Genomic DNA, 10,591 nt, shown 5'->3' on the forward strand with positions numbered 1-10,591 from the left:
AAATAGCCAGGCGTGGTAGTGTGTGCCTGTAGTTTCCAGCTACTTGGAAGGCTGAGGCGGAAGGATCCCCAGAGCCTACGAGGTCGAGGCTGCGGTGGCTGGGAGTGGCCACTGCACTCCAGTCTGGGCAACAGAGTGAGACTCCAACTCAAAAAAACAAAAGAAACATAAATCTGACCAAAGACAGGTTTCTAGAAAAAAAAAATGTGTGTGTGTGTGTGTATTCCAGCAACTCAATAATAAAAGATAATTCAGTTTTTTAAAAACAAGCAGGCCGGGCGTCGTGGCTCATGCCTATAATCCCAGCATTTTGGGATGCTGAGGTGAGAGGATTGCCTGAGTCCACGGGTTAGAAACCAGCCTGGGCAACTTGGCAAGATCTCATCTCTACAATAAATTTTTAAAAAAATTAGCCAGGCATGGTGGTGGATGCCTGTAGTTCCAGCTATTTGGAAGGTTGAGGCAGAAGGCTCACCTGAGCCCAGTAGGTTGAAGCTGCGGTGGCCATGAGTGTGCCACTGCACTCCAGCCTGGGTGACCGAGTGAGACGCCAACTCAAAAATAAAAATAAGCAAAAGGACTTGAACAGATATTTCACCAAAAAAGATATATGAGGGACCAATAAAACTAATGAAAAAAGTTGTCAGTGACATTAGCCAGTAGAGAGGTGCAAATTTAAAACTACAATGAGATATCACGACACATTTATCAGCAGTGCTAAAATGTTAAAAACTAGTAACACCAAATATCAGCAAGTTGTGCAACGGCCAGCATTCTCAAACAGCATTGGTTTAAGTGTAAAATGAAAAAAAGGTTTACCAGTTCAAACTAAGTGTACCATCTACCCTATGCCTCAGTAATGTCAATCCTACCTAATAGAATTGGCATTGGAATATACAGGTTTTGTTTTGTTTTTTTTTTTGGAGTCAGAGTCTCACTGTCACCCGGGCTGGAGTGCAGTGGCACACTCAAGGCCACCACAGCCTCGACCTGCTGGACTCAGGCAATCCTTCCACCTCAGCCCTCCAAGTAGCTAAAACTACAGATCTGTGGCACTATACCAGGCTAATTTTTTTATTTATTGTAGAAACGAGGTCTCGTGAAGTTTCCCAGGATGGTCTTGAAACTGGGCTCAAGCAATCCTCTTGTCTCGGGCTCCCAAAGTGCTGGGATTACAGGTGAGAGCCATTGTGCCCAGCAGAATATACATGTTGTCTATGTCTATAGCATCCTGAATGTGCCTGATCTTGTCTGGAATATACAGGCTGAACATCCCTAATATAAAAATCCGAACTCCAAAATGCTCAAAACTCCAAACCTTTTTGAGCACCAACATGATGCTCAAAGGAAATGCTCATTGGAGCACTTGGATTTCAGAGTTTTAGATTAAGAATGCTCAACCAGTAAGTATAATTGTAAATCTTCCAAGATCAGGAAAAATCCAAACACTTCTGGTCCCACGCATCTCAGATAATCAATACTCAACCTCTAACACCTATTAAAAAGAGGATGAACTATTGATACACAATAATATCTCAAAATTATGCTGAGTGAAAGAAGTCTTACACAAAAGGTATATGCTATATGTGATTCCATTAATACAAAGTTCTACAACAGGAATATTAATATATTTTGGAGAATACAATACGTAATTAGTTACCTTGAGGGTAGAGGGTGAGTGCACAGAGTGGGAAGGGGCATAAGGGACAGAGATTTGTTTCCAAAGTCATATATATCAGTCAAAGCTTATCAAATAGTATACTTTAGATTTGTGCAATTCATGAAATGTAAATTTTATCTTAAAAGAAAAAGATGTCAGTAAATACTGAATTCTAGTTGATACATACTCTGCAATATTAAGATGTGTATTACTCTCTGTAACTAACTTTAAGTTTAATAGAAAAACGATGGATTAGATAAATAGATATGTAGACAGATATGTAATTAAACAAGTTTTTATAGTAAAATATTAACTGTAGAATCTATTAGTGATATGGGTGTAACATATAAAGCTGTCCCAATCTTTATTTTGAGCCTTTGCTTCTAAAAATATTAAAGAAAACAAATAATCTAAGTAGTATTCTCAAGGATAAAAAAGAAACTAAGACCATAAGACATGACTAAGGGCAATAGCTCTTTACAATATTTGATTTTGAGTTTTTACAAAGGAGTCTGTTTATTTTTAAAATACTTGACTTATTGAATAAGTATACTATAAGGTAACAAAAAGAAGTTACTGTATAGGAGATCTAAAATTGTCACAAAGCACAGCATCATCCTAGGTAAATGTCTGCTTAGTTAATTAGAATAAAAATATCAAAAATATTTTTTTCGAGTATTTGGTGTATGCACTTAATTTTTTTTTTTTTTGAGTTGGAGTCTCACTCTGTCGCCCAGACTGGAGTACAGTGGCCGCTCCCGGCCACTGCAGCCTCGACCTGCTGGGCTCGGGCGATCCTTCTGCCGCAGCCTTCCGAGTAGCCGGAATTACAGGCGTGCGCTACCATGCCCAGCTAATTTTTTGATTTTATTGTAGAGATGAGGTCTCGCCTGCCCAGGCGGGTCTCGAACCCGCGGGCTCAGGCAATCCACTCACCTCAGCCTCCCATAGGCGCGGGATTACAGGCTGAGCCACCGAGACTGGCTGTACTTAATTTTTAAAACTACAATTTCTAAGAATCTGAGGTTGAAAAGGAAAGCTGGGGTCTGTGATCAGTATACAATCTTAAAATGGGAGTTCCAGGTCAGGCAGAGTAGCTCATGCCTATAATCCCAGCATTTTGGAAGGCTGAGGCAGGAAGATTCCTTGAGTCCAGAAGTTCTAGACTAGCCTGGGCAACATGGCAAGACCCCATGTTAAAAAACAAAATCCTAAAAAACAAAAATACATTAAAAATTTTTTTTAAAGTAACATGAAAATTTCTATATATTTAAAAGATGCCCTAATGGTCAATATCACCTTCCTAAGAAAAAATAGTTTATAAGCTTTTGAAAAATTCCTCAAGATACTATAATTTTTTGCTATTAAGGATATAATACTACTTATTTTGTGTACTTACTTGAGGAACATTACTGTCAACCCACTTGGAATTTGGTAAAATATCATCCCACAAAATCAGGCATCGAGCAAGTGTCTTAAAAATACAACAGAGATAAAATTAACTGGAGCAGGTAAAGTTCATGGATTGTATAACAATGGTAATATTAAACAGAACAATTTAAGAAACAGTTCTCAACTAATGACAATTTTGAAAAATATATACAAATGTGGGAGAGTTACATCCTGATAAACCTATCATAAATCAAAAATATCTTAAGTCAAAAACGCATTTAGTACACTTAGTCTACTGAACATCACAGCTTAGCCTAGCCTACCTTAATCGTGCTCAGACCATTTGTATTAGCCCACAGATGGGCAAAATCATCTGTAACACAGAACACTGTAAAGTGTCAGTCATTTATCCTCGTGACTGCAGAGTCGGCTAACTGGCAGCTACGGTGCTGCCCAGCATCATGAGAGAGTTATCAGACTCATATTGCTAGTCCAAGAAAAGATCAAAAGTCAAAATTTGAATACGTTTTCTATCGAAAGCTTATCACTTTCACACTATGGTTAAGTTGAAAAATCCTAAGCCAAACTATCCTAAGTTGGGAACCATCCGTAGTACCAACTACTTATTAAAATAAAAATGTTTAAATTAATAAAGAAAAACTAAAATTGAGTCTATCAGCATCAAAGTATAGAGGGTTGGGAGAACTTTTTAAACATGCTTTGTGAAAGAAAAACCATATAATAAAGCTCTATCTACATTGCAATTTAAAGGCTTCCATATGCTAAGTTCAAACATTAGGAGAAAAAAAGAACAGAGGAAAAATTTTAGGCAATTATGTCAAACTGTTGTTGTCATACCATATAATACCTTAACAGTATTACTGAATGCCTAATAGTGTTCTAAAAATGTAAAATAAAACAGTAATAAAGTCTCAGTCACATGATTGCTTTTTAGGAAGTTTTGAATAATAATGTGAGGAGGTGAAATGTCATTCCAAGTATACATCAATGTTGTAATCTTTCCTGGGATTCCTAAAGTTACTTTTGGGAAATTTCAAAAAAACACTGCCAATTAGACATACATGAATAATTAAAAGTAAAAGGCTCTCTTGTAAAGACATTTATGTTTGCAAGCTAAATTTATGAATCACAAATAGACTCATCATGTTAACAGAAATGAACAATGACAAAGCACCATACCCTAAGCAAGAGAAATTCTGGCTTCACAAAGTCCAGCAAATACATGGTATCAGGAGCCCGCAGCCAGTCTGCAATGGACCTGTTGGTTGAGGACATCAGAGAGGGGTACTGCTCAAGACAATCAAGAATCTCAAGACATATTTCAAAATATTTCTTCCCATTCCACTACATTTCTTTTTTTCATAAACTTCACACCTTCAAACATAATATTTACTGTTTAACATAATATTATGTATATATGCTGTCTACTATAACATAAGCTCCATGAGCACAGATATTTTTAGTTTTGTTTTATTCAATGAAATATTCCCAGTCCAAGAAAGCACTGCCATATAGATTCAACTAATCACTAAGTGAATAAATAACCGCTATTAACCACCCTATTAATACCACACATATTCACTTTTTTCCAAGGGGAAAAATTTACAACACTGAAGTTCCTTGAGTCTTAGAATATTTTTATAATTAATAACTTAAAATATGACGTGTTGTCTCTTAGTCAAGTTACTCTTCTAAGCAAACTTGCAAGATGTTAAGAATAAATGCCAAAGGTCTACCTTGAAGTGTCAGCACTAAGTACAGCGAGATGGGAAGGTGAACAATTTGGTCTTTGGGAAACCTCTTGAACTAGGCAGAACCATTTATATACACAGTAACCAAGAATAGACTAATGCTAAATATTTCTGGCTTAACCAGTCCTCACAATGATATGCAAAATTAATGAAAACAGCCGGGCTCAGTGGCTCAGCCTGTAATCCCGTGCCTTTGGGAGGCTGAGGTGCGTGGATTGCCTGAGCCCACGAGTTCGAGACCCGCCTGGGCAGCGAGACCTCATCTCTACAGTAAATCAAAAAATCAGCCGGGCAAGGTAGCGCATGCCTGTAATTCCGGCTACTTGGAAGGCCGAGGCGGAAGGACTGCCGGAGCCCAGCGGGCGAGGCTGCGGTGGCCGGGAGCGGCCACTGCACTCCAGTCTGGGCGACAGAGTGAGACTCCAACTCAAAAAAAAAAAAAAATTAATGAAAACAAACATGGGCCTTGTTTGGGTATCAATGACATCAACTATGAAAGAGCAATGAATAGAAATTGGAAATTATATTGTCAAATAGGATTAAAATAATAAAATATGTATTTTTAAATCTGTATAACTTACGGTATTTGAAAGAATGAAAATCAGGTTGATCTATCACAGTGGAAATAAAACACATAAGATAACTGAATTTTACTACCAAGGTCAGAAAGGATGTCATGGCAAGGAATGGGGGTGGATGGATACAAATACCTGTTATTGGTTTTTAGGTAGATCATAGCCAGTGCTAGAGTAGCACCTGGACAAGTCACATCCACATTTATGGTATCTCCTTCCTGTTGAAAGAAAAGTTTATTCATATAAGAGTTCTGAATTATTATAAAATTATTTTGAATACTAGCCTATGCTTAATAATTAACATATTTACTAATTACCAGAATGAAAACTAATATTTTCAAATTAACTTCTTAGCTTCCAGAGTTTCGATCTGTTACTCTGATTTGCACTTACTTTGATTTGATAACTTGGAGATTTATGTTTCTCCCTGTGCATTCCTGTTTGGAAGCGCCTATGACCTCCAACCATGTACTGATAAAGCTGCTCAGGCACATTGAGATCAGAGATACCTATCAAATTACTGCCATGCTGGAAAATAAAATAACAGACATGTGAAAAGAAATCTCACAGAAGATTCACAACACATACCGATGTCAAAGGAATAAACTAACTTCAAAGCAGGGTATTTTGGGTTTTGCTTTGGTTTGGTTCCAATTGAAATAAACATTAATCATGAGTTAACTAATAATAATTCTCATAAAAGTTATAATGCATGTATGTTTATGTACTTTCATTTCATAAAATACACAAGGCATAAAAACAGATGGAATTCATTACACTTTACAGTAAAGGAAAATATTAGCTATGTAATTGAAACCTGAACTATAAACACCTGAATATTTTCATTATTATGCCTATGTACTTTTCCAGCAACAACCACTATGAGGATAATAACTTACTGAAAGCTTGCTCTATGCCAGGCACTGTTCTGTGTACACAGAATACACATATTCCATGTATTTAACATGAATTAAGAACTCTATCACTTAGCTACTAGTAAGAACCCCATTTTGTAGATAAGTAAAGTAAGGCACAGAGGGATTAAGCCCAAGGTGACATAACTAGTAAGTGGCAGGGCTAGACATAAAACAAGGCAGTTTGGCTCAACAGTCCATGGGGCTGCTTAACCAATAGCCAATGAAGTTAAATGACTTGACTCACTAGCCAGGACCAGAATTAAGATCCCTATTCCTAGTACAATGTTCCTCTATAGTACCACCTGCCTCTATAGCTCATGTGCCAAACGTGAAGTCAAAACAACAGACAGTCAAACACAGGGTGGATTTTCAGAACACACATAAGAAAAAACTCCATTCATTATAAAATTCTTCACAGTATTTGGCTTGACCAGAATAATGTATTGGTGGTTCCACATTCCAAGTGAAACAATCATTTAATGAAACCTTTTTGGAAATTCTGCACATCTCTTGGAGTTAAAGATGGGTCAACCCAATATTGTATTTTGTCACAAGGCAAATACTACTGTGACAACATTCTGGGATACAAAGTGAAAACACCACTATGGTAAAAGAAGCCTACAATTTAACTGCAGACTCTTAAGGCTCCCTATCATAAGCATTTATACTTTTTCTGCTTTCCACTGTAATGGGCCATAACTTCATCTTGCTTGTATGTTTTGAACTCTTTTTAAGAAACTTCAGGGAGATGTTGAATTGTTTTGGGGGGAATCATGTGTTTTCACTTCAGTCACTGTTGCCCTGTAACTAGCAGATCTCAGGAGTCCATAGGGAGGAGGCCTGGACACGCAGAATATGGGAGATGATGAGTATTCGAGTAGGGGCTATTGACATTCCAGCATGTGGCCATAGAATTCTCTCAAGAGGCATGGGTATTCCTGGACCCCATTCAGCAAATATTGCACAGGAATGTGATGTTAGAGAACCATAGAAACCTGGTTTTTCTAGGACTTGCTGTCTCTAAGCCAGACCTGATCACCTGTCTGGAGCAAAGGAAAGAACCCTGGGAAATGAAGAGACACGGCACATCAGCCAAATCTCCAGCCCTTCCTGAGTTATGCAGGACAGTAACTGCCACCCTGTTTAAATGTGCATTGGATTATTCCTGTCCTGCATGGAGCTGATGGAGCATTCAGATGAAACCTAAATAGTACATGCTGCCATCCTTCAGTGGAATCTGAGGATCTACCCCATCTCCAATAGGAATTGTGAGTATCCTTGACTTTCCCTGTTCCACAGTCACAAGGGAACATTTGTAATACTGAAAGATATGCATTCATGGTGAGAACTGTGCATGACAACTGAGAAAACAGAGAGATGGCTCTGGTGTGCATTGAAGAAGTGTTTCTCAGAGCCCTTTGTTAACACAAGAAAAACAGAAACTAATTGAAATAAAATTATAAGGTAGAACCATCACACAAAAAAAGAAACTTCATTCCCAGCCAAGCACAGTGGCTCATGCCTGTAATCCCACCACTTTGGGAGGTGGAGGTGAGAGGACTGCCTGAGTCTAAGGGTTTGAGACCAGCCTGGGCAACTTGGCAAAATCTCATCTCTACAATAAATTTAAAAATTAGCCAGGTATGGTGGTGTGTGCCTGTAGTTCCAGCTACTTGGAAGGCTCAGGCAGAAGGGTTGTCTGAGCCCAGTAGGTCAAGGCTGCGGTGGCCATGAGCATACCACTGCACTCTAGCCTGGGCGACAGAGTGAGACTCCAACTCAAAAAAAAAAAATAAGCAAAGGACTTGAAAGATATTTCACAAAAAAAGATATATGGAGGACCAATAAGCTAATGAAAAAGTTGTCAGCATCATTAGCCAGCAGAGAAATACAAATTTAAACTACAATGAAATATCATGGCACATTTATCAGCAGAAATGTTAAAAACAAGTAACACCAATTATCAGCAAGTTGTGCAACAGCCAGCATTCTCAAACAGCGTTGGTTCAAGTGTAAAACAGAAAAAGGTGTATCAGTTCAAACGAAATGTACCATTTACCCTATGCCTCAGTAATCCCAATCCTACCTAATGGAATTGGCATTGGAATATACAGGTTGTCTTTTTTTTTTTTTTTGGAGTCAGAGTCTCACTGTCACCCAGGCTGGGATGCAGTGGCACACTCAAGGCCACCACAGCCTCAAAATGCTGGACTCTGCCATCGCACTCCAGCCTGGGCAACAGAGTGAGACTCCTATTTAAAAAAGAAACCAGAAAAAAGAACCTTCATTTCCCAGTTTATTCATGAATACATAGATGAGCTGGGGGAAAAAAAATTCTTAAGCCCCATTCTTCACTATAGTTTTTCCCCCATTCACAAATCTGGTGCTTTGAAAAACATCCAGGAAGAAGAAAGGGCTGGGAATCAGGCTAAGTCATAGTAAGTCAGAGTAGTATTTGAGTTTAAGAGTTAAGGTTATTTGTCTCAACATGCAGATGCCATAAATAAAACATGGGAAGGCACAGATGGTGCTTACCCCCAAGCAGACCATGCCCAGGGCAAAGCCAGCAGCTAAAGAGTATGACTCTCTGTCAGTGCAGTATTCCATTTTAGGACCAGGGGGCCTTCCTGAAAAACATAAGCAATACAGTTGAATCTAGCTTCTCAAATTTTCAACTCACAAACATTTTAGAGTTAACTTTCTAGTAAGTTACACAAGAAATGTGGATGAAATAAAACTCCACTCAGAAAGTTCTGACACTATCATAATTGGTTTCCACAGCTGTCAGTGTACCAAAAAACAACAACAAAAAAAGCAATCACTTACATTCTGTTGGAAGTGCTGTTGTCCAACAGAATAAACACCGTGATATTAGGGACCAAAACGGTCAACTTTGAGTTTTAAGTGCAAGTCTCTGTTAGACTTTGCCTGGTAAAGACACAGCAGGATAAGCAGCACCCACATCTGTGATTACGACCACAGGTACCTCAGTGAATGTGACCACTGGAGCTCAGTAATGGGTTGGCCTAATAAATATCCAGGCTAATAACTTGCATAGTAACATTAGTTTTGGAAAACACTACCTGCAGTTGTTTTTAAAATTAGTACGAGATCATTCTGTGCTCACAAAACTACTATAATTTCTCCTTAATTTTTATAATTTACTCTTATTTTTGCTTGGGTTTATTTAGAAATAGGAAATGTATGCCTATGAAGATTCAGCACTATTAATCCTATACCTATTTCAGCCAACAGGACTTCTGCAGTATGTCTGTGAGCTGTCCCTTGATATACGAGGCCAATGCCAACTACTGCAGCCACTTGGACGTTGTGAGGAACATCCAGTTCTGTGGATGTTGGGGGTAAGACAGCAGGAATGTGAATGCTGAGAAGTCGAGTGATTGACATATCCATGGTGCCTAGTTTTGCAGCAGAAACACCAAGCAGCAGTCCAATACTTGTCATTTCATGGCCCTGAGATAGAAAATGAAATGAAACTTGAGTCACTAACACAATAAGCATGTAGTTTAAAATAAAATACTGCCTGCCACTTTCTTTTATGTTGACAGGCACAGTAAGAGGTACTGAGAATATAGTAATAAACCAAACAAAAATGGTTCCTGCTCTCTAGGACCTAGTGCCCTAATAAAAAAAAATTTTTTTCAAACAAAAAATACGCAAGTACATTATTTGAAAGTAGTATAATGAAAACGTACAAAGTATAATGAAAGAGTACTTTCAAAGGGCCTAACTTAGATTAGGAGGGGTTGGAAGATTACTAGAAAAAGAATCATTAAAGATTATGTAAAGAAACTTATAATAAGACTTGAAGGATTAGTATAGACTAGCCAGGAAAACTGGCAAGAAGGTGACACGCAGGTTTAAAAGGTGAGGAAGATTGTTCCAGGTGACAGACCAGCATGCAAAGGGCTCTGAGGTGATTCAGAAATAAACCCCATATTGACAGTCACTGACCAAAAGGGTGCCTAGACAAGTCAATGGGGAAAGAATAGTCTTTTCAACATATTACTGAGACAACTGGAGAGACACACCCAACACAACATAACAAATGTTGGCAGGAATATGGAGCCATTGGGACTCTCATGCATTGCTTGTGGCGTTGTGAAATGGTACAGCCTCTCTGGAAGACATTTTGCCAGCTCCGCCAAAGTAAACGAGTTACCATATGACCCAGCAAGTCCACACCAAAAGAAATGAAAATATATCTATATAAACACATGTACAAGCCGGGCTCGGTGGCTCAGCGTGTAATCC

General features: G+C 38.4%; 1 protein-coding gene across 1 annotated transcript; it reads right to left on the reverse strand.

The window, feature by feature from the left end:
• Positions 1-3,038: 3,038 nt before the first annotated feature.
• LOC103253026 (anaphase-promoting complex subunit 1-like) lies at positions 3,039-9,790 on the reverse strand (the record flags this gene model as incomplete). The annotated part of the gene is made up of 6 exons (XM_008051541.2): positions 3,039-3,134; positions 4,253-4,331; positions 5,535-5,617; positions 5,793-5,927; positions 8,852-8,943; positions 9,556-9,790. Coding segments are annotated over 6 exons (720 nt in total), but the record flags the coding sequence as incomplete, so codon positions are not given.
• Between the last annotated feature and the right edge of the window lie 801 nt (positions 9,791-10,591).

The sequence above is a fragment of the Carlito syrichta genome, unplaced genomic scaffold (genome assembly GCF_000164805.1).
Source record: "Carlito syrichta isolate Samal-C Ts95f unplaced genomic scaffold, Tarsius_syrichta-2.0.1 Scaffold192272, whole genome shotgun sequence".
Classification (NCBI taxonomy): domain Eukaryota; kingdom Metazoa; phylum Chordata; class Mammalia; order Primates; family Tarsiidae; genus Carlito; species Carlito syrichta.